Source organism: Seriola lalandi, unplaced genomic scaffold (genome assembly GCF_002814215.2).
Source record: "Seriola lalandi dorsalis isolate HSWRI2012SDOR001 ecotype SW California unplaced genomic scaffold, Sedor1 jcf7180002051954, whole genome shotgun sequence".
Lineage (NCBI taxonomy): Eukaryota > Metazoa > Chordata > Actinopteri > Carangiformes > Carangidae > Seriola > Seriola lalandi.
Window position 1 is genome coordinate 34,748 of NW_019522507.1, and position 25,654 is coordinate 60,401.

The 25,654-nt window shown below is 39.1% G+C and overlaps 1 protein-coding gene across 4 annotated transcripts in view; it reads left to right on the forward strand.

The window, feature by feature from the left end:
• The window catches only part of LOC111649766 (putative flavin-containing monoamine oxidase A), a 43,704-nt gene extending 18,811 nt beyond the window's left edge, over nucleotides 1–24,893 (forward strand). The window contains exons 8-13 of one of the 4 annotated variants that reach the window (XR_015436765.1): nucleotides 1,476–1,576; nucleotides 10,203–10,361; nucleotides 14,513–14,599; nucleotides 16,766–16,866; nucleotides 22,279–22,390; nucleotides 24,272–24,409. Coding sequence is in view for 3 of the 4 variants with exons in the window: in XM_023399459.2 (XP_023255227.1) it covers nucleotides 1,476–1,576; nucleotides 10,203–10,361; nucleotides 14,513–14,599; nucleotides 16,766–16,866; nucleotides 24,272–24,590 (767 nt within the window). In the remaining variant the exon portion in view is untranslated. Of the gene's footprint in view, nucleotides 1–1,475; nucleotides 1,577–10,202; nucleotides 10,362–13,405; nucleotides 13,796–14,512; nucleotides 14,600–16,765; nucleotides 16,867–22,278; nucleotides 22,391–24,271 lie in introns of those variants that run through there. The other 3 variants (XM_023399459.2, XM_087172070.1, XM_087172071.1) reach the window with 3 other exon arrangements.
• Nucleotides 24,894–25,654: the final 761 nt, after the last annotated feature.

Below are 25,654 nucleotides of genomic sequence, written 5' to 3' on the forward strand. Positions count from 1 at the left end.
ATCAGTTAAAAAAAACAACAACTTTTAACTGATCCTGGGCTTTTTTGAGCTTCGTGTGTTTGCCCAATAGCTGCTTGTTGCATGTGGAGACTGGAAACAGGTTCTGAATGTTCTGGGATGGGTTGGGGGATGTTTGTTGCTTTGTTCACGCCCACATTGCAGACCATTCTCACCTGTGCCTGAACAATGCAACAGGCATATGTTCTGGGGGATGGATGCATGCATTCCTTCAGTATGATAATAGAGGGCATAAAAGGCCAGGCAGAGTGGTGGAAGCGTTCAGAGTGAGGATCCAAGATCTAATCCTAATCCTTCCCACAGTCACATAATACTGTCTACCTATTCTTTCAGGTTATCTACTACAAATAAAACTCATATTTATCTTGTATACTGTATGTATCTCATTATTTTTCTTTTTTTTTCATTTCAGAATGCCACCAGCATGGAGAGATTGTATACACTGTGACTCTACACTCTGTGGACTATCACAAAATTTAGTTTTAGTTAAATAGAACATGTAGATTTGTAATGTAAATCTTATCCTACATTTTTTATTAATAAATGACTATTCATAAAGATATGACTGTTGTGTTATTATCATTCATAATGTATACTATTATGGTGCTAAATAGGAAAATGAAGCCTAAGTTGTTCTGTATATATGTTCATACAATGTTAGTACAAATACAGAAATTCTACTCCCACTTTTCCTAAAAACTTACTAAAACATTATACATGCAAAAAAATTAGAAAACCCTTTAATTTCTGCATCAGAAGCCTCCTACAACATCATCTGGAGGGTGAAAACTGTTTTGCTCATTTTTTTTTTGGAGCACTTTTTATTTGAGTGGTAATGGTCATTCAGGAATGAACTGAAATAAGGGGAAACATATAAGAAGCTCAATTTTACTTTTTGGAGGGGGATCACTTGTCGATTCACTGTCTGTTTCTTTACTCTTTTCTTTCAGTTCTTCCTGTTGCTAACCAGCTATCCACTTTGATTCTCCAGTTTTTGCAATGGATGTAATCTCTTAGTGCGCAATCAGACTGAGATGGCAAACAAGTACTATATGGTATGGTCTGGCAGTAAAGTGGTCTGGCCTGCAACAACATGGTTTATCACAGTGTTAGGCCTTAATAGGAGATTAAAAAAAGAAACAATGAAAGGATGTGTTTGTGAAGATACTTTAATTTTAAAACATTTATATTTTTTTAATCTTTATAATGACATTTTTTTCACCAAAATTGTATTGTTTTGCAAATGATCTGTCAGCCCACTAGCTTTAACACTAGTGTGCTATCCTTCCTCACTTATTTTTATTTACCTCTTTTTACTCCGTCTCCACTGAAGCATTTGTCCTACATTACATTTAAAGTACACCAGGTGATACCAGGGATGGAGGGCGAGGATTACTGGATCTAAGAAGAGCACACAGTTATTGGGATTCATGGTGTACTGTTTTTTTTCCCACCAGCGAAAATCCACTACGAGCCAGCCCTGCCCAGCCAGAGAGCGTTCCTTACCCAGAACATGCCTGTGGGCCACATGATAAAATTCATCATTACCTACGAGACGGTGAGTAACAGAAGATAAAAATGCAATATAACAGATGTTTGCATGAATTATGTTATGGTGAGGCGCGGACATTAAATTTGTGCAGACACTCTTTGTCTTGTGAAGAGCTGCTTTACATGTTTTTCTTCTACAGTGGGTTTCTGTTTGCTCTCAACAATGTTAGACACGTCACATTAATATAGAGAAAATTAAATAGGTAATAGTTTATGGAGTAGACTGTAGACTATATGTATGTATGTATATGCATATATTTTATTTACATATATGATATATATGTACATATAAAAGCACACATGTAAAAATTATACAAAAGCCTGTCAATATATGTTGATATTATAAACAGTAGGGTCCAAAACTCTGAGACCACTTTCCTAAAAGGGGGAAATAGAAATGTTATACAAAACATATATGGGCATATAGAATTGACATATGTATGTTGTTTTGATAAACTTGCATACAAAAATACCATGTATATACTGTCACCGAGTCTAGACTGATACGTATATACACGATCAATTCCTCACATAGATATTTTTGGTATACTGTATGTTCATATATAGAGTATTTCATATATGTTATAAACTTATATCTTCATATAACTAGAGGATATATATATGTGATAATAATATAGGTGACATATAGAGCAACATCAGACTTGATAAAGGGACAGATGACGGCAGATTATTCAGATGGTCACACTTGCAAAGGTGTTATGAGAGGCTTTAATTTATTGTGTACATTATATGTATTTGTAAGGAGGTAAGCTCCATAGTTCAATATAATCGATGCATTGCTAAACAAAAGTTGATTTTGAAGCAACAAAGTTCTTCATGCATTTTTCAAATTTTATATTTTCACAGTTGTAATACAGGGGCCAATTTCACAAAAGCAACTTGGCAGTACTGTGCAAACGTTGATATCAAGTGGTGGCAGCGCCATGTTCCACATTTGAGTGCAAGTTTGTTTTGTTTTGTGAAATTTGAGATTAAGACACATCGGAGAAGAAGTTGTCTCATGTTGCAAAATTGCAGCTCGTGTATCACAAACCTGAATTTGAATAATCCACACACACAAGACTGTGTCAAGATACCAAAACAATTTGTAGTTCTCAGCCTCAGCCTCATCTGAAATCCTATTTTCAGTGCGCACTCTCTTTTTTTATTTCATGTAAAATGCAAGAACGTTTCCCAGTATCAGAGGTGAAGGGGAAATTGCTCTCGAATCTGTATCTATTCACCTATTTTAGAAGACGGAGAGCCTGTAGCAGGAAGCAGCCGACTCAATTGGCACCAGTTCTTTCTAGATTTCAACACTTTGTACAAAAGAGCCTCTAGCACATGAAATTTGATTGGTTTTATCTTCTCTATTTTATACTCTGCAACCACACAATTAATTAACAAAATGACTGTGCACCTTGTTAGTAGATTAAATTTGTTTACTGTAATGAACAGAAAATCATTAGTGCTCATGCAAACATTTATTTGATCTGTGCCTTGGTGTGTTGCCAAGATGCATTTGGATGCTGATAAAGACATGGAAATATTGGTCACTGATCTAGAATATGGTTTATTTGAGACTCTTTGTCTTCTCTCATGTGTTAGCAGTCTCATGTGGAGATTTATTGGAGGGCTCACTTTTCTTACCACAGTTATAAATATGAAATATTTTTTTTCTGCCAAGTGTAAAACAGGAGGCGGAGCTCACGTGACTGAGACATGCAATCCTTTCACACTAGAATAGAACGGTGGAAATTATGAGTGTGAAGGTTAGGTGCGTGGATAATTTTCCCTGACATATGCAGGCAGATGGAGGGAAATGCAGCAAATACACATATAGCAGATTTAACTGCGAACAGGCAGTTGAGGAACAGAAACGCAAAGATACTACAGACCAATGCACAGATAACTACTGAGGCAAAATGACATTAAGACCGACAGCAAACAGCATAAAATCCTGACCAACTCATCAACAGATGCAAATGGAGCATCCCAGTGGGCTTATGGTTAGGGTTCATACCACATGACCGCAGCAACCGCGGTTTGATTCCCAGCTACAGGAAACTTTGTTGCATGTCACACCCCTCTTTTTCTACATTTCCCGTCTGTCTCTTATAGCGGTCAAATAAAAGCAAAATGCCTAAAATAGTGCTTAAAAAAATCTGAAACAGTCTGTCAGATGTACTTATGCACAGGGATAACAGACAAAAGAAAAAGTCAAACTACAATGTCCGCAAAGATGACTGCGTATGAAGATGGACGACGTATCTTCACTTCTTCCCACTGTACCAAAATTAAGCCAAAATATCCCAGATACGGGCGCTGCCAATTTACATTAATCTGAACCTCTTCCCAATATGGTTGCAACTCCCAGTTTTTGAGATCATGGCTCAATATAATCCAAATACAGATATTTTTGTGGCATAAACAGATACAGATAAATAGCAAATAGTAGCTTTGCTTTCCCTAATTTTTGCCTCCGTCATTTTATTTAAGTGTTTGAGTGTAAAATACATGCAAGATACACAATTCTCAAAACTTTCCACAATGGAACAGAAAAAGTAGTGCCCATGGTTGCTCACAATCCCACAATAGATTGTGTCACATTTTGAAAATGTCAAAAATTACAGATGCACAACATTACCACTGTCAGTGATGACACTAATTACAAGGATTGATAAGTGTCCGACATTGACTCAGGCTGAATCCAAATATCTGGACTTCCCCAAACTCGCAGACTCACAGATTTTATACACACTCCTGTATCTGGAGTGACAGTCTAAATCCATCATTTATTAAGTCTGCAGGGAGTCTCAGGTGCACTTGACTGTGGACCTCCAGAGAATCTGTAAACCTCACCAGTTTCGAAGATCACTCATCAATCGATCATCAACTTGATCAATCATCAATAGGTCAAACACCAATTTGATACATATAGCACAAATTAATATTGATATTGATGAACAAGCTAGGCTCTCCATATCAATGGCAACTATACAGACATTTACACTTGGCATTACAGAAAAAGCAAAACTGAAACCTAATTTCGTGAAGGACGGTTCTGCTCCATCAAGTGCCCCAGTGCACCATGACATGGAGCCACTGTGCAGTACCATACTGGAACTATTAGAGCTCATGTAAATGGAATGCACCCATTATAAAGATATTTTGGGCAATCTCTTTGAATAACAATCAGATTAACAATCAGACAGTCCTTCCCCATGAATACTTAACAAACTTTGACCATTGCCATCAATTTAAAGCTTTAGTATTCTGGGTGAAGAAGTGCATTGGAAATAGTCAAAAGCAACTTGTCAAAATGTTATTGAGCAGTTCAAAGTCAGCTGATCTTCAGGCCTCTTATCAGGGTTAAGTTCCCTTGAGATGCACTTTCAGGACCCGAGAAAAGTTGTTCATGCTTGAAAATCCACAAATGTCATTGAGTGAAATCAGTTCTGCATGAAAGAGTGGGACGAATACCTCCACAGTGTCATGACACACTGATCAATTTCTACAGGAAACATCTGACTGTAGTTATTGTGGTTCATTGAGCCTAAATGCCTTTTTTATATTGGGACTGTATATTGCGTTTTTCAGTGAATAATGTTGATTTATTGTGACGTGCTAATTTGAATAATAATGTATTAAGAATACCTGTCTATTCATTCGGGATCTCTTATCCTGAGAGAATCCTTAGCTAAAAGTACTGAAACAGTGAAGTCCAGGTTTACTTCAGTTTTGTTTAGAGAGAATTGTTTAGAGATTTTTTTCCCACCTCTTTTCTTTGGAAAAGCTTTGAGACTAAAGCTTATTTTAACTGTGCTGGTCAGTGATTTTAATTCCATGCAGACCACATACAATATGTATGTAATTTTTCACAACAGATGCAATTACCTATGTGTTTTCTGTGAATCTGTTGGGCTTCCTGTACTTCAAAGCCTATCTGGGGTGACATCCTTGTATCGTAAAGTGGATGTGGGACAAATTTGACTTTCATATGAAAATGGAAAAAACAAAAATATGCTTGCTAATCTGATAGATGGAGACATGCCGAAATCAACATGTGGCTCAATTTGGGAGCCAATATGATGATATAAATCCATCAGGAGAGCAGAAGTTCAACGAATGTGTTGTTGTCCTGTGTGCTACAAGTAGGCACTTGGATTCACATTCTTGTATTCTGTGTTTTTAGCCTACTTTTTTTTTCTTTAACATTTTTGCAAAATGGCACAATTAAATGTATTCTGAATTAACTATTCAAAGTTCCTGTTTATGTGCCCATGGATGTAGAGACAGCTATAAAACATCATTTTTCATGATTTCTTAGTGGATTTATGGACATTTATTTGCGATTGACATCTGATATGATGATATCCTTGAGGAGGTGTAAGTCACACTGAATGTTTGTGTGTTTTGACCTAATTTGACTTAAAGTGATAGTTCGGGTGATTTGACGGCACAGAAGCTGAGCAATGTGCTACTGTGGTTGGCAAAAAAATGAATTTAAGCCATGACTAGTACAGACCATATCCTATAATTGGGCTTTAAAATGCATCCAAGGCAAAACACCCAATAACTGAAAAGGTAGCTGAGATACAGTCTCTATCCCAGACAAGTCAGAATCTGCACATTGGCGGGGTTACATTACTGACCCTGTTTAATTGCTCTCCCTTGTTTATTTATTGTGTTGGTGCTCTTGTGAGAGTGGTTGGAATAACCACACAGCACATACAAACAGCTCATTTAAGAAGGACATAAAGAGCCACCAGCAACCCCAACTGAAGGGAGAAGAAGAATGGGTTTAGTACCAGACACTACAATCTTACTTCCTCTCTGAAACATTGCACAGGAGAGTGGATAAAAATCAGCCTCTTGCTAAAACCCATGACCAGAGGAAATCACTGAGACACTTTCATAGCAGATGGCAGCAGACATCTCTCTAGAATATGTAAAAAAAAAAAAAGAAAGAGAGAGACTGAGCTGACTGAGCGGTTCGCTCTAACGCTCTTGTCACATCACTTGTACAAGGCCAAGCATTTTGCATTTTCAGCATAAATAGTTGAATCCACACTCATGCTTTGGATTATCTGCTCCACAGTGGGGTACAATCCTTGAGGCACCATCTTGTCCCTCTCAGGACCTAAGTTCTTGGGGTAGCCTCAGGCTGGGCCTCACATTTGTGTCTTTACTTACCTGTGACAACCCTCCCTGATGTTGGGAGATTTTGCTAGGGCAACAGCACAATCATTTCCACATTATATGGAGCTTATGCAAAGTCCGGATGTATAAGAAAGAACATCAGGAAATCCTGAAGCCCGAGGTAGCCTGGTTGTGTAGGCAAACCCAAGTGACAGGTGACGTGCCTTGAAGTAAAAAAAAAAAGAAATCCATGCCAGCCACCTGATCATGGTTCAACCATGTTGTAATTATGACCAAGAAGAAAAGAGAACTGTTGGTATTTCTTTGCAGAACTACAAACATATCGAGCATGCTGTGCATCTGTATAGCCAGGAGCTGCCTCTCCACCTCAGACTCACTCCTGAGGTCTACGATTGACTGAGGCAAAGCCATCATACTTCACACTTGTTGATCACTCAAAACGACCTCCCTGACAATGCCCTTTGGTTGTAGAGCAGTACTGGGTTGTGCAAAAAGAAGGTGGGTCTGGCATTGGCAGAAAGCATTTGAAAGCAACAAAAGCATTTTCTGTCACCATAGTTAAGACTCCTGAATCTTGTGTTTATGCCACTTCAAACTATATATTATTATTTTCAGGCTAGAGTAAAATTATAATAGAAAAATATTGTGCTTTCATTATTCTTAAAGAAATACTCTAAGGGAGTGCAAGCACAGTTTAATGTAAATAAATTAAGTTGTCTTTTACAGTCACAGCAACATTTCTTCAAACAAATAAGTGGGCAAGATAATTCAAGACAACTGGAATATTGAATTTATTCTTCTGTGATCATCTATCAAATCAAGTCAGCATTTATTCAAGATAAATAAAAATGAGCAGAACAAGACATGAAAACCACACGCATAAATAAATATGGAACAATTAGGGTTTTAGACTTACAATTACCATGCTCTTAGTGTTATGCAGATACAGCGTAAATCTGTATGGATGGATAAACGAACACACATTCAAATAAATATGCATTAGGCGAGCATATGCACATGCATATGCAAATGGGAAAGCTCCATAAGCATATGCACACAGACACAATAGTTTGCAGATTGCTGATGTTCCTTCACCCACTGTTGCAAGTCATAAAATGAATATATGCATAAATAAAAGATGTCAAAGAGAACTGTCATTTGATGCTCACTCAAATCTGCCTGTGCTGGCCAACAGGCTTTGTTGCAGGTACATTAAAGTCACTTATTATTACATGAGGCTGCGAGATTGCCAGCAGGCTACACTTAGCGCATGCAAGAGAGCGAAGCGCTTATTATTTATGAGACATTTGTGTTACTTCTCTCGTGCCATCTTATGAAGCATTGAATGGTCTTGACATTAGATTTTGAAATTAAAAATTTGGCACCTATGAAATGTGTTCAAATCAACTATGATGTAAAATATACATAAAAAATTTATACTTTTCATATGAAAATGCAGTGTTTGTGTGCATCATTGTACATACATTTGGCCCCTTTAATATAGGTCCCATACAAGCTTTTGTACTATAAATGTTTATACTCTGTCTTTTATATGGTAGTACATACGACACTGCATATTTTATGAATGAATGCTTCTTACGTAGAAAAAACAACCTACATACACTACAACTGTCCTACATAAATGCTTTTCACTTCTGCCATTGCATCTCAAATGCAGTTACCGCATAGCAATAATCAGAACAAATCAACTGCACAGCATTCAGTTTGCAGATAAGTCATTCATAACCTGAACATGCTTCTCAAACACATGCACCTCTATTCAATTTATGACGGTGAGTGATGCTACCTATGCAATGTTTAGTTAAGCAGACAAAGTTAATACCTATCTGATATCCAATTACTGTATATAATGAGAGTTGGAAATGTCTAAATTACAAATTGTCTCGATGCCGCTGAAGTGTAACACACACCAGCTCCTGCACATAGCGTTGTGTTGTGTCATTTGATGCCTATAGCACACACACAAAGCGTGCCACGGAGATAAAAGTAAAAAGTCGAGGTACAGCAGCTGGGTTACTGATCTGGCAAAAGAAAAACTTATTTTCTGGAGCAGTGACGCACGTCAATGAGAAATAGGATGGTGGCGTATGCTGACACTGAGGCCCTGAATAGAAAACACTGGAACAGGTGTTTCAGCACACATAATATCCCGCCTGTGTTTGCTGCACTTTAGGGGAAACTTGTACAGGAATTTAGTAAATAGACTTTTTGTATTATACATTGTATCAGAGTTGCTCCTGTATTGAATTTAATCTCAAATTACTAATGATATTCTTGATCCTTTGAGAAAAAAATTTGTCTGCCTGTTTTCCAGGAGGTTTTGTGTTTTAAGAGTAATGACCACTGAGCTGATAAGAATTCACTGACTTGATCAAGGATAGTGGAAAGAAAGTAAGCCAAAATATTGCCTTCACCCTCAACTTACCTTTAACATTGTAGCAGTATATACTGTAGGTTTCACACTAAGGGTTTCTTATACTTCATAGTATCTAGATAGCTATACAATGTTGACACAATTATATGATCCTGAATGGAAGAACATATACATGTGGCTGATAATGTCAATAAGATTCTATTCAGCTGTCAAGGGCAGTTCAGTGGCTCCTGGCAGAAACACAGATTTTAAAAGGCAGCAAGAGAGAGAACAAGCCTCTGCTTCCAACACACATACATCAAAAATGTCATGCTTTCATGCACAAAAGGTCAGTGCTGTTTGCTAAATATTTATATTTGATATTTAGCAGGACATCTCTTGATCTCTATCTTGACGTATCAAAGGATTTTAGTGCCACATTTTGCCAGTGACAACCATAATTTTTGCTTCAGCTCATTTTACTTTAGCCCATGTCTGTTTCTACAGTAGATGAGCTATTTTTGAGTTTTGTTTTGCTACATAGCCAATGTTAGCTGTAACAGCTGTTTACTTACCAGTCTAGAAAAACGTTGCGAGTCCAGCATCAGTCTCCTCATTTTGCTGCTACTGCCTTACTTGGTCTGATATGACCAGTAGGCTACCTTCTTTGGGCTAATGTTAACGGAGCTATTTGTAAGTTTTGCTATCCATAGCCAGTGTTAGCATTAAGAAGTTTTTACTTACCAGCATCAAACTTCATTCGTTTACTCACCAAGAGCTGTCTCCAGACTCCAATGTTAACTCATCTCTATCATGTCTTTTCTTCTACTGAAGTTAGCACGTTAACCATCTAACTCTAGCGGCCTGTCTTGTCACTTTCTGATAGCTGCTTAGAGGGTGTTTTATAACCACTTGTAGGTTTCCAATATTTCAATTTTTTTCTATTAACTATTTTCACTTCTATAAATTAAATCCAGTCTTTTCCAAATTTTTTGAATGAATTCAAGTCATTTCTTCGCCTTCTCGAGTTGGGTTTTGTGTTGTCATTACTGACATATGTATGATGAAGTTGTGGATTGCTTATTTTTCTCCACAGGCTTTTTGGAAGGACAAGGGCTTCTCTGGGGAAATAGTGTCAGGATCCTCCACTGGCTCCCCATTCTGTGTGACCTTTGACGCCACCAGCCCCAATGGTAATGCTGCTTTGGTGGGCTTCATCGCCGGCCAGCAGGCTTCTCAGTGGACGTCCAAGGAGGTAATGGGTTATCAATGTGGAGCAGGGGTGGAAAGAGCACTGATAAATTTGTAACCAAGTAAAAGTACTGTTACTCAAAATAAATTTTACTCTAGTAGAAGTAAAATTATTTGTGTAAAAATGCACTCAAACTACAAAGTAAGTCAGTTAATGTTGTGTAAATGTTATATTTTTAAAAGGGGGAAGGGTGGAAGGTGTAAAAATGTTATATGATGATGATGATATAATGAAACTTATATTAAAAAAACATCTTAAGGCTACCAGGCATATATGTAGGCGTATATGAATGGTTTGAAATGCATATATTCAACTCCCAGGTGAGAACAGCACCGAGAGCAACCAATAAATTCATGTTAGGCACTTTGCAGCCTGTGCATACAACTGATAATTACATACACTCAGTTTACAATTACACAACAGTGCTGCAATAAATCCATCTTTATGCAGATTGTAATGTTCCGTTCTTATTAAACATTTTTGTCACAAACTGGGCCGCATGGCCATGACAAAAGAGGGAGATGCCCACAGACAAGCCAATTAACAAACGCTTTATTTAAAAAAAAAAAAAAGACAATAAATCTAGGAGGAGAACTTAAACTAACAATAGCACGTGTAATCTGTAAGATCAGCAGTGTAAGTGGGTGCATGAATAAAGAAGTATGCAATGAATGCAGTGTTGTACGGTGCAGCAACAGAAACTACACAAACTAAATGCCAACCAAACCAAATGGGTGCCTCAGGGAGAAGAGAGAACCAGAACTGAGGTCCAATGTGGTTTTAAAAGCTCTAGCACACAGAGCCCAGGTGTTCAAGGTCTGCTGAAGAGCCCAGGCACTGTCAGCCCCTTGCCACACCCACCTCTAGTACCTGCAAAGGAAGCAGCCACACACAGGAAGGAACAGGTACACAGGTGGAGAGGGTCGTGATGCAAATGTATGAACATTTTGGAGGATGTAGTGTGCGGAGCTGTTGAGCTGTATTGCATTGTACAGAGAGGTGTTTCTGTTATTTAGTATACCTTCATTAATATGAATGGGACAAAGTAATAGAAACACCAGGACGCCACAGCGGGTATCCATAGACTTTATGTAGCAATATTAAGCTACATAAATCAAACAGCTGCCACTTCTTATAATTAACAGCAGAATAAAACAGCAGAAAATGTGGAGATATATAAACAACATGAACTCTGCAGCAGCTGCAGCCGACAAACACAGACAAAGAGCTACACTACAGTTTGTTGTAATCAGTTCACTCAGCCTCTCTGGTTTCACTGCGCTCCTCCACGAGCTGAATGAGCTCTGCAGTCACAACAGGGATTATCAGAAACAGCAGAAAGGTGGTTCACGCCTCACTGACCGTAGAAGTGAACATAAAAGTCACAGCTGTGGGAACCATCATCAGTATTTTAGCATTTAGCATTTAGCCAAGACCCAGCATGTGCCCTGTTGGCAAAAGCTAACAGCTGGATAGAGACGGAGGGACTTTATAAGCATTATGTTTACTTTTTCTCCACTTCCTGTCTCTAAAGTCAGATGTGGCTGAACTAACCAGAGGAGGCTAGAAGGCTAGGACTTAGACTGAGATAAATAAGAGGAAAACTACAGAGATGGATTCAGGAGGTTATTATGACTGTTATTAAAGAGCACATGTAAATAATAATTGTGTAAACAGATACATATAAATTGTTCATTGTGTGAACTTAAAAGCGTAAATAGTATAAACAGTGTAAATATATTTTTAGTTAATTAGCTCAGATATACAGTATGAATTAACATCTAAACCTTATAGCAGCATGGCAGGAGCGTTTGATTTGGCGTACTTGCCGTGTTCTCCAGTATCTTCTCTGCTGCAGCTGCTGATTTGACTCTTTTCATTCAATCATAACTTCATCATGTGACTTTTGTGACTTTAAATGTAGAAAAGCAGAAAAATACTTGAGTTTAAAAATACTTAAAGGTGAAATGACTGATTCTTCAAAAACACTCCCCTTCCACCCTTGATGTGCAGACAGATACAATTAGCAATTTTTTGATATGCATCTATAATTCAAACAGGTTATTGTTCTCTGTGATATACCTTTGTGTTTGACTTTTCATTATCATTTATTATGATTTAATGTAATTTACCAGTCATACAAATAGTAAAAAAGCAAAATATGTGTTTTTCTTTCCCATCATGATGATGTGTTGTAATTATATTTAAATTGATAGTGGATACAAACTGTGGTTTGCAAGATAAAGTCAAATTAATTGCAAGCATTAAATACTCAGTTATCAAGGGCTGCTCCTAAACTTGCAAGTTGCCTAATGAGATGTCACGGTTTTCAACAGCTAAACTGTGGAGTCTTGGAGATGCGTTTAAATTTAAATGTAGGTGTATGTTAAAAAGATACCTCCTACCATGGAAAAAAAGTCAGATACTGTATAGTTAAACTTATACTATAGGTCCAGCCTGGGTAATTTTACATTCAGAGACAACATAATGTGTATCAGTCAAAATGATGTTATTGTGTAAAAGAAAATGCCCAGGGGCAACATTATGAAAATTGCATGAGACATTGTGCACCATCTGAGCTCTGAAACAGCACAGCGTATAGACTGAGAGCAGTGGGATGCTCTCTCCAGCTTTCAGTATCTGTTACTAAGGTAAATATAGGACATAATGGTTTTTTTCAATTATTATGTGCACCAGGCATTGAGTTATGCTTTGTCTATCTCTAAATTGAACTTGAAGGAACCACTTGATGGTTAGTGGTTATCCACTTGGTAAACAAGGAATCCCATCAGAAGTGGCTTTAAAAATATTGAACCTGATTATTGTAGAATCAACGCGGTCCACGACCGAGCCGAAAAGAGACGAGTCTGGTCCACAGAAGATTTCCTATTTATCCTCGGCCGCTGTTTTATCTGCAGAGTCTGCCTTATTCTCTTTTTGAAAAGTGATTCAGCACTAGTATGCAATGAATCTCGGTATAGGTTTGGCCGTGAAAGATGCACCTGTTGAATGTGAAAGATGCACTTGTTTGATCCTTCACTGTCTAGGAAATGAAGGACGTATATCCACATTTGATGGAGCTTTCAAAGTGGGACAGCCTCATCGTGCTGCTGTGATGCAACTGGTTTTAAATGCAGCCTTCAAAGAATGTAGTACCTGTATTGAGACACAGCTAATATCAATACAGGTCTGTATGTGTTCATTTCTCTTGTGAATCATTTTCTGCAGCAGTTTTGGTAATAGATTCATGCTGCTTTATCTCCCTTTATACATTTCATATGTTTTTCCAATAACCACACTTTGCATACAGTACACTCAGCCTACATCTTCCCCGTCTCTCTTTTCCTCGCTGTCTCCTACTGTGTTGACATTTTCATTTAGTCCCAGTGTTTTCCCTTTACCTGAAAAGAAATAAATAAATCTGTCCTCATGTCTAGCATTGTTTTGGCATCTCAGTCATTATCCTGGCTTGCTACAAAACTCGAGACTAGCTGTCTCCTTGCTGCACAGGGTGCTAAATAATTAACCTCCCTTGCTACTCCACTGCTCAACAGAGGAAAACAGTGTTGGTGCCTGTGAGGCAAGTGGCCATCAAGGTTACAACTACACACTCATTTTGCTGTTTAAATTTGATTTAGTCAGTAATATTATCTTAATTGTTTTTATTTATTTAATTTTGTATTTGCCTCTCATACAGTGTATGGAGTAGACGCAAAATATTCAGTTATGTTTTTTTTTTTTTTTAGTTCTTCATCGAAAGCAATTTGTCACTATGCTGCTGTTCCCTTTCTGTTCTCCATTATAGGAGTATATGAAGAGATTATCAGTATCAGCTCCAAATTATTGCACAAGGGTGGTGCTGGGAGCAAAGGTAAAGTGACATGCAGATGAGGATCTGTCAGCATGCTTTATGGTGATCTGTCCTTTTGGTCCTCAGGCCTCAGCTGCTCTGTGTATAACTCACCGTGTGTGATAATACAACCAGGAGCATGTGCTGACTATGCTTGAGTTATTCAAATTGACTGCTGCTTCCTGTGTCCAACTTGGATTGGTTTCTAGTCTTCATATTTCAGCTGCCCGCTGTTATATTTGTGAGTGATAGGTGAGTGTATGAGAAGGACCACGACAGAATAGGTATTTCTTTCTGTTTGCAGGCTGGAGAAAGAAGAAAAGCTGTGATTTCCAGTCTAGTAAAATACCTCGGATCTGAGGCTGCATCTTTCATCCACTATGAGGAGAAAGTAAGTAGTTCAGTGGCAGATTTTTGTAATGAAACAATAATATTTTGGTCTGAAGCAGAATTTTGTAATGCCAAAATCTGTAGTTTCATTTTTACCCTGGATTGCAGAGGAAAGCAATTTCGTGTGGCAGAAGTTGGCACTCCTGCGAACAAACTGAATTTTTTCAAAGGAAATAGAGTAGCTCACTGCATACTGAGCAACCTACTTGGTAAAACGGTGGTTACAATTGCCTTAGCTTGTTAACACTGACAGTTTTATTAATCCTGCATGACAACAGGGGGCTTAACACGGGTACAACAAAATATATGATAACATAATCACATTTTTATGATCCTTAATTTTGTATTAGAGCAATTCAATGCAATTGTTAATCCAGAATCATAAAATGTGTTAATGTGGACCACAATGGTTCAGACTTCACAGGAGGAGAAAGATATGACTATTACTAAAACTGAGTACTCCTGAAATACCAACATTAAACTGTGGAACTAGGAGGGTGGGAAGCCAGCATGGGATCACAAAGTGTTCTGATTTTGAAATTACTTTGTGACAGGAAACAATTTCAAGGAGAGGAGGCAATCCAAAGAGATAAACTACAAAAAGATGTTTTCCCTCGCTAGCTGCGCTTCCATTAACCTGCTTAATGCACAATTTGAACTTTCAAACTTAAAAACGAGTAATGGAAACACGTGAATTTCCAAGAAACCCAAATGTCGTAGCAAAAATTATTCGCTCGCATGAGGTGGTTTTCCAGACTATTCAACAAAGCAATATTTCGCAAAATTGAAATGCAAACACTTTTTTTGGATTCAAGTCGTGGCGCCTGCCGTATCCTGCCCCAGGGAGTCAGATGCCACCGAGAGGCAGCCTGCTGGAAACCCATCGTCACGTTTATTTGCAATGATATCATCCAAGACACATAGCGTCACTCAATGGAAGCGCAGACCAAGCGCAATTGTGTTTTCTCAACTTTTCTAAAAAAATCGCTTCTGTGTTGCATAAAACTGCAATGGAAACCCGGCTACTGTGCCCTATCAGTGGCTTTCCAAAAATACAGGCTAATTTCTGAAATTATTTCATATCAAAGCATACAAACAAATGAAATACATGTTATTATAATAAATCCATGGGATTAGGGAGTCGGCAGGGCAACCCTTCCCGAAGGTGTTTCCACACGGAGTTTAAGTGTCATCATGGGCAGACATGTGCCACGGCCACACTACATGGAAACAATGTGTTCCATTCAGTAGCTAGACTACTTTTCTATATCACGATGTGTCACATGCATACCAAATAGATACTTAGGTCCATTCCATGATGAGCACACATTGGTAGACTGTGAAATAGCACATTTGTCATGCAAATATATGATTTTAGTTCTTCACTGTTGAAAGGTAAAATGGAAAGAAAAAGTGCCCTGAGAAAAGTTGAGGTGGGGATGTTAAGGGGGGCATCATGATTTTAAATTATTTTCTTGACAAACAGCCTCAAGGAAAGCACCATTTTATAAAATACAATAACAACAACTCAGAGCTTAATGAGAAGACAAAAAGCTGATAAATTGATGGCACAGTGTTGAGAGATATTTGGCCTGATTTTACGGTAGCCCAGGGGAGTTTCTTGATTTGGTTTCTCGGTTATCAAGGTGCTTTACAACTCTTACCAAGCAATTTGTGTTGAAATTCATACCCCTTCTTGGAGTCATACACATATTTTCAGATTTAGTGTGACGAAGACTTCTGGGGGATATCGTTATCTCCAATGTCTATCATGAATAAAAGTCCATAAATTCACTTACAATTCACAGAAAAAAGATGCTCTTACAATTAAAACTCCAGAACTTGGCTGAGAATTCTTCACTATCAAAGTAATCCAGTGATAGCTGTCTGTACACCCATGGGTACATTACAAAAAGGAATTGGTAATAGCTATTTTGGCATACTGCACAGGGTTTGTTGAGGGGTTGCAATTGTCTCAATTTTGTCTGAGGGGAGCACAGTGTCAGACTTTAAATGAAAACCTCTGGTCTGTGGTTTATGTTGTTTTGTTGAGTTGTGCTATTAAATAAAACTAGACAAGATTAGAGTTGGAAAGTGTCATTTTGTTGAAACAGAGCCATGCTTGTGTGCCATGAAATAATACAAGGGTAACTTTTCTGCTTTACAGGACTGGGCTAAGGAGGACTACAGCGGGGGCTGCCCTGTTAATGTCATGGCACCAGGTCTGCTAACATATTACCACCCTAGCCTGAGGAAGCCCTGTGGCAGGTAATCACACCACTGATGACAAATACACCACAGCATCTCACCTCTCTTTCTCCCTATAGTCACCTTCCTCTGTGTCCTCACCAAAGCAAATGCTTCAAGGGATGTAGAAGACGTCAACCTGTGTGGCAATTTTTTTCTTCAAGAGCTAAAATTAGAGTTTATACTTTAGCAAATTGTGTCATTTTACACTAGATTGTTTGAGAGATATGAACAGTGGCTGCTGGATGTTTGTGCTATTTTTATACCACAAAAACAACGTCTGCAGTTCACCCTGCCGACCACGTATTACTCACTAGCACCCAGTTGCCTACAGATCATTGACGTGAGTTGTGGGAGTGATTATGCCTTCACTGACACACATTAGTCCAGTTCTAACGAAATGGCAAGAGGTCTTCAGAAGTGGTGTTCTCCTATGAAAACGTCCTATAATCCATTCCTAATGGCCTGTTCAGAGATGCAGAAAGCCGGACGCATGAAAGCGAAAGGTGGGGAGGGGGATCCAGGTAATTCATCTCCATAATGACATTAAGTCCATGGGGAGCAGAGGAAGCTCATTACATAACATGGCTGGAACAGCAGCGTGGGGCGGTAGCCCTTATCCATATTCCTAGCCCATATAGGAAATGGATCCTCAAGGACATGCTGTGACCTTGACACTAATCCAGCACATGTAATGAAACCAAGCCCATGCCTGGTCGACAAAAATGCAGCTGCTGCTTCATACATTCTGTATTTAACAGCACAACGGATTCAGGCAGTGTCTGGTGGATTATGGGATTTCATTTGGGATAGTATGAATCTCATACTGACCACAGTGTGGTTTATATGATTACAGTAATTATCCTAGATGGATACTATGCCTGAGTGGTCAGTGTGTGAGATACCTATAGAGAGGTCCTCCCTACTCAAGTCTAGGTTGGTTAGAGAGAGTAGAGAAGAGAATGAGTAAGAAAAAAGAGATGCTGCCAAGAACTATGAATAAATTGACCCCAATGGGTTCATGCTTTACTAAGTTAACAGCTTCAGCTGCAGGTAGAATAAAAACTGCAGTGGTAAGAGTTGCTTTGTAGGATGCTGAAAATTTTCAAAAAAAAAAAAAAGAAAAAAAAAGGTTGTTTGTGCTGCTTCTCACATTGTTTGGATTATTACAGCCAACTGAGAGGGATTAGTTCATTCAGCCAATGACACACAGTGAGACAGAATACATTTGAAATATTTTAGAACTGTGATAGATTTAAAAGCACTGGAATTGATATGTTGTATTTTGTACAAATATCATAGGTTTATACCATACTTATTTACATAAATGAGAAAGATAACTATATATATAATAATAACAACAAGTGGAGCTCTCCATCTTAGCTCTGCACGCTTAGGTTCATCTCTGTGCATCCCCACAGTGAAGTTTCCATCCATTCAGCCATGTCAGGATGAGCCCATCAGTCCCTTTCTGTTCTATCTTTTTAAGGGCTGCAGTAACACGGCTGCTCCTCACCCTGAAACACCAGAATGACTCTTCAGGTTGTAATATGTTGATATCATTGTTTTTTTTAAACTGGCTTCTGCTTCTTATGGGGTAACACCTGATGTTTACACTCCTAATATGTACAACACAAACCTGAGAGTGATCGCTCAGCAAGAAATGATCACTACAAACACCTGTCGTTCCTGATAAGCAGAAGGTCACAGCATAATGCTCCACGGGCTACAAAACATGTGCTTCAACAAAACATGAGCTTTACTCAGCTACGATCAACGCTCATACATCATACTTCATAGCAATTATTTTAAATGTAGTCGTAATTAAAAACAACCAATACAAACTTTGTTTTTAGATTCGATTTTTTCTCTCTGTTTAAGCTTCTTGGTCAGGTTTGTCAAGTAAGCCTTTAAAATTCACGAAGTTTGAGCACAGAGCCTTTTGTCCCAAAGATCCCCACAGTACACCTAAATACATCTAACAGGTCACACATGACAAGCAGGCTTTAGCCACAGAACTGCTGCACAAACCTTCTCCACTGAAAAACACTCAGTGCTGAGAACACTGCCTGTAGAATTTTGTATGAACAAGCCTTAGGAGGATCCCGTCCTGCCAACATATTGTGATATGCCCACACAAAGCCAAAAGCAAAGCATCTGTTTATATAAGGATGAACCAAAAGAAAAAAAAAATCTGCCTCCTCACTTTCCTCAACCAAAGGCATCACAAAGTGATGGAAACGTAAGCAAGAAAGCAAATGGTAAGATGCTTTAGGTACCAAGGGGGCAAGCAGATAAAAGAAAAATCTCCTCTATTAAAACTCACTCCGGCTGAATCCTCCAACACAGGGGATAAGGACCCTGACTTCACCCAGTATGCAACAAAACAACATTATCCAGCCAGCGGACAGGTGGAAACAAAATGTTTTTGACTATGAAAAACATCAACTTGAATTGAACAAGAGATCCCACCGGTGAACACAAACAGAAAAGGTTTACTGATTTCTTACAATTATAAGGGAAAACATAATACCTCAACTCACAACCCGAGGGAATTATACAGCCTTCCAAAATACACAAAGATTATGATGTGAAGAAGTGTCAGAGGAATTCATACAGTCACACCGAGCAGCTCCAAATATCTGTCCACAAAAGTTGGCAACACTATCCACCACACAGACACTTTGTCAGCACAGTTGAGAGGAAGATACTCAGAGCAGAGATGATTGTGTTATATATCAACTGGGTCATCATGAGGAGAAAAATATGAACACCTTTCTTCTTTCAGCGCTGATTGTCAGATATGACATATAACATTTCCTATTTCCATATATAGACATAAGGCATTTCATTATATTTTTTGAAAAAGCAACACAATTTTTTTTTCCCAGATAAAAGCTCAAGAAAGGTCAATGACAGAAGAGAAAGAAAGCTTTATTCTTCCCAGAGTCTGTTGAGTTTAATGTGACAATGTGGACCAGTTTCTTTCTAAATCCATTTTGTTCATCTGCTATCATTATTTGACTCAGCCCATTGGGAAATGTGATTAAATTGAACACATCTAAAGAGTTTGTATACAGCAGAGGTCAAAATGATGTCCCACTAGCTCAGAGGGATTCTTTTTATCTTTATTCCCAGTTCTACAGATTGGATTAATCTCGCACTTTTGCATTTCTGGAACCGCTCATGTTGCAGGCTTTTACTGTAGATGGTAGACCACCATGTTTGTGCACATTTAAACACTCTGCATCAAGTTTAACAGGGCCCAAAAGCCATCGGTGCTGTCAGTCAGTTCTAGTTAACTCTTATCATATAAACACCTATAGTATTTAAACGAGACACCAATCATGTTGAATCAAGGTCACAATCGCGATCTTTTTAATCTGACAAGCTCTCACTCTCTCCATCATAATGCCGCTGCTCATTATGCTGTTTACCACCACCTGCCATGTATCCTGCTGTAATGGTTGATTTCTCCCTCCACCGCTCCTGTCTGGTTTATTTTTTATTACCATACGTGGTGGATGCATTGCTTTCCTTTTTCATTATCGTTTGTATATCCTTATCTGAGTCATCTCTAGGTTGGTTGCACTCCTAGCTGAGGCACTGCTGCATAAATCCATTACAGAGCTTCCCCAGACATAATTGTAATAACAATGAGTAGCAGTAAGTGGTACTGCAACCTGTGATGCTATACACTTCTGAGTCACAATGTACAGATTTGCAATTATGTTGGGCAATTGCAGAAAACATAACAAATTAATTTCTAAAAGATTTCAAAATGCAGTTTTAATCAGTTTAAATGAGTTAAGTTTTGCTATTGCTACATAAGTAATGTTAGCATTAGCAGCTGTTTACTTACCAGTCTAAAGCAAACTTTGTCAGTTCAGCATCAAACTTCTTTTCCTTACTCACCAAGAGCTGTCTCCAGCCGTGGAAAGAAACACCAATGTTAATGCGTATTTTCTTCTACTGAAATGAGCATGCTAACTGCTTATTGTCACCATAGCCTCCAGTCCGCCCTGAAGATGCAGCGCTGCTCAGAGGGCGCATTATAACCCCTTACCTTGTAGCTTTTTAGCTCTTGTCAAGCACCAATTACCACCACTCATTCCCAGCAAGAAACCACATTTGACGGCAGAGAAAACTTACAAATAGCTCCTTTGGGGAGACGAGTCACATCCCAAGACCTCTTGGTGAATAGGCAGCTGGTGTATATTAGCAACACCAAGCTTTTTGACATGTTGCCAAAAGGCCTTACAGTCTGAAGTCTCAAGCTCTTGGATATTCTGCTCTTGAAGTCTGAAGTCGACTATTGTAGAAAGCTAGACTGAAAAATGCTTCTGAATAGGGGCGTCCAAGTCAAGTTCTTTTTTTGGCTCGAATCCCAATCTGAGTCCTGTAATATTGGGTATCTGCTGATACCAACTCCTATCCAAAACTTATATTTACATTATTTAAATGTTGATTGAATAGCCTATGCATTTATCAGTGAAATAACACAGCGTTAGACTACTTAATCTCACACAAATAAACTTTTATGAGCTTCTGGATCCAAACACTGAAGGTCACGGTTCAAAAATATAAAGTTTATAAGCTTAAATTACTGATATGATATAAATGAAAGTTCAGTTGGAAGAATGCCACCCCCGACGAAGACGTGATGCGACCCACTAGAAAGGAGACGACTCACTCTGTTGGATTTGTTGGAACTAAAGAAACGCTGAGCTCACTCGAGGATGTACAGTGGTGTTACAGAGTGAGAGGTTCTTTCTTCACAAACTCTCTTTGACAAGCACTGACAGTGGCCTGCAGGGAGCAGAGCTGCAACACTAGCAGGCTGAGGTGGCCAAACCACAGCAGAGTACAGTAATGAAAGGATCGGATTTTGATTGGCGGTATTTTAGCCAATATCAATCCATTAAAATATGCCCAGAGCAGCCCCTGTTATCACAACATCTCTACTTGTGAACATTTTTCATTGAAGCTTTGGCACACACTGATCCTCTGTTTAGTCCTGATTACTCTGTCTTTTCAGACGTCTGATTCTTGATTGAATCCTTGCTGAATAGTAACCCCTTTGTGAATTTCACTGTCAAATCCTGCTTTACCACATCAGAGAGGTGTTTATGTGGAGTCCAGAGGAAGCGTGTTCGCTGCTGAGGCCCCTATCTCCGCTGTTCAGACAACATAAATTAATCATCAAGGATACAGTCCAATGAGGGAACTCTTCTCCCTTCCTCGGATTGGCGGACAGGGGTGCATAGGCTCCATATGAAGCGTCAAAGGTGTCAATCAGATACCTTGGTTGTTTACTCCTTGCAGGTTCCCTTCCTAAGACTGGGATTATGGTTCGATACATGGTAAAATACATTTAACAACTACTGCATAATAACATATAACACAGGTGGTATGTGTAATCATGTGTTGCAGAGTCTCACAGGTGAGCCAGCATGCACACCTGCCAAAGCTCAACAACATGTTGTGCGGCTAGTGTCAGCAAGTGTCAGCCCAGCTGGCTGGTTGGCACAGCCCCTTTTTGGAGGTGAGTTCATAGCAAAAAAACACATTATGTTATATTCCAAATCTGTAAAAGAATAAAGGAAACAGCCTGGTGAACATGTCCCCATGCGTATTCACCTACATGCAGCCCAGAATAGCATGTTCCTGCCTTAAGGCATGCAGAATTATAAGTGTTTGTTTTCATGGGTGGCATAAAATAATTTCTGTGAAGGGTGTATTGTTCATGTTATGGCTTGGCTCAGCCCCACCTTTTCCAATCAATGGGGCCACAGATGATCATCCCCCTCCATCTGTATCCAAGAGCACTGGCCTGCAGTAGAGAGAGAGCATTGAGTTTAATCCTTTCTCCACCACCTTGTACATAGTGTTGTATAGTGTGGGTTCTCAAGACCATGTGATGGAAAAGGCTGGATGTTATCCTGTGTTTCTCAATTGGGCTCACATTGGGTTCCTACCTTGTCCCTCTTGTTTCTGAGGGTTTTGAGATAAGATAGCTAACTTGCTGCTAGTGTGCCCTCATTGGAGGGCTGGTATTGGTATGTTTTGGGAACGCCACTGGTGAAAAGGGACAGTAATGCATCATCCTCAGTTCTACAGAGCCATTGGGCTCTATCTTACACCTAGCACAAAGTATATTTGTTAGTTTCATTCTGCCACAGTTTTTCCCGGCTAGCACCCATGTTGTTTGAAAAGCAAATACATTTGCACCCATCTGTGTTCCCATGGGCGTGTCTTAAAATTAGATGTGGTCAGGTGCATTGTTGCATATTGCTATCTTGAGGCAGCGGAAAGGGATTACACAATTTACCGACAAAAACCTGGTCTTAAGTCAGTGTCACAGTACTTTTAATCATGGTTATTTTAAGGGTGCTTTGTCAAGAGAGTAATATGCATCATTATAGGTGGGCACAGAACGCATGTACACTCTGCCTGTTACACACAAGCACAGTGTGCCACCGTGTTTCCCATTTATCATCTAGACTAAATTTTTCCCACCACAGTTTCATAATGAGCTGAACATTTATTTGCACTTGTCATAATGTCACATAAAAGATGTCTAACATATGGACTTGTACCGTTATTTCTTTGTAGAGCTGTGCGCAGCGCATTGATCCACCCAGCCCTCCCTTATCCCTTACCCAATATGTGATCAACTGATCACACAAATAGAATCTGTTGCATGAAACACTGCGCCATTGTAATAGCAATGTGTCAAGTTGCTTTTTGAACCATGTGCCTGGCACAGCGACTGCTTTTGTGTCATTTTGTAGTCTTCATTGGCAGCAACTGCATCCACTGCCACACATACTGATCGAATGTTGATCCCAATAGTTTTTTCTCACTGGACTAGACTGAAACTACAGTACAGTGCTTTTTTTTTTTTGAGCTTGTCTGTTATACAGGCAGCTGCAAGGCATATGATTTGGACTGATGTTGACAACAAACCTGGGCACCATGGGTAGTAATTTATATGGTTTAAAAGGCATCCTTGACTGTGTTGTCATTGCATGGAGCAGAGGAAAAGTGAATGAGGAGTAGCATTGTTACCACGCTTTTCTGGCGAGTAAACCCTACAGGGTTGAACAGGCGTAACCTAATTTGCTGAGCATGTACTTGCAAATTTCATTGCACAGAGACATGGAGCACTGAAGCCAACAGAGACTTGTTAAAGGGCAAAACTTAAACTGTATCAGTTCATCAGACAGAAAGTCTTATCAGTCAGCAGCATCACATGTACTCTGCAAAACCGATAAAACAAATGAATGTTAATGGCTTAAGGCACAGTATGAATATGCTGAAAGGGATGTAATTACTCCAACAGAGAAGGAAATAAATGTCTTTTCAAAGAGCGACATCAAGCTCAGTGTTCGGTACATGACTCACTGATTACCTTCATTTACAGGATCCATTGGGCAGGCACGGAGACGGCCACACAGTGGTGCGGTTACATGAGTGGTGCAGTGCAATCCGGTCAGCGAGCAGCTCTTGAAGTACTGGCTGAACTCCGCCCCATGACCCTGACCCAAGAGGAGCAGGAAGCAGTGAGGCAGGGTCAAACTGTCGAGGGTCCTGCACGGCCAACACTATCATCCAGAATCACGTACCTGCCCACAAGTAAGGCTGCGGTCATTGCAGCGCTCATGATAGGTGCTGCACTCCTGTTGGCGCAGCATCAAAATGCTTTGCTGAAGGTCAAAACGTACTTGACAAATGTAGTTTGACCATCCCAGTCTATTATATTCCCAATGTAACAGACACCTGGAAAACAAGTGCATATCATTAGCATGGTTTTGATTTAGATGTCTAGATGCTTATCGTTAAATGATTTTTATTCTTACTGCTTTTAGTGCTTATTTCATAACAAAGTTAGAAAGTTAGACTCAATTAGCTTCAATTGTAGATTAAATACAACGTGCTCTTTAATCAGTTAGCTGTGATGTTTTCTCACTGCCATGATGTTTCTTTTACACAATTCTTGTTTGCAAAATGAGACTAAAAATAAAAGGGACTTAATGACCCCACAATCCTCACTTGCATTTTTCCTTTCAACTTTTTTTTTTCATAATTTTTTTATAATTAAAAATTTACTCGTGGCAAATAATAAGAACACGCTAAATGTTTTCGTATCAATGCCTACAGAAATCAGTTGGAGATATTTGCACTCTAAGCAGCATCTTATCTCATTTGCCTTTTCAACATTTAAAATTGAGACCGTGCATTGAGGTTGTGCTTGTGGGCTCAGAGAGATCATGTTGTGTTTAAACCCGTTTGCTAGGAGAAAATGGAGCTTTCATACTGTATGGCTTGCATTGTTTCCCAAAGAGCCATAAAACCTGCTTGAGAGGCTTGGAGCAGAGCCACACGCGCATTTGTGCGCCCACAAAACCACCAACAGACATTCGAATGAGCGTAAGATGGATGAAGCAGTCACGCAATGATAACGTCCCAGAGAAAGTGATTTAATCGCTATCACTTGATTGCACGGTTGATTGAAAGGATTTTTGTCAGTCCCCATGTCTCTCCTAGAGAGTCTCTCAAACGCCCACTGATTACTGGATGGTAGTCTCTGACTCCATTGGCGCCATGGCTTACTATTTGTCTTTGTTATCACTAGCTTGCACTGAATCAACTGCCTGTTCTCCCTGGTTTCATTTAAGCCGGTCCAGGCTGAATCAAGGCCAACAACCCGTCTCTGTACATGTCTACCATTTGGTCACTGATTTTGTCATTTTGGTTGATAATCAAAAAAGTATTGGTTGTCATTTGGGTGTCGGTTTCTGAACTA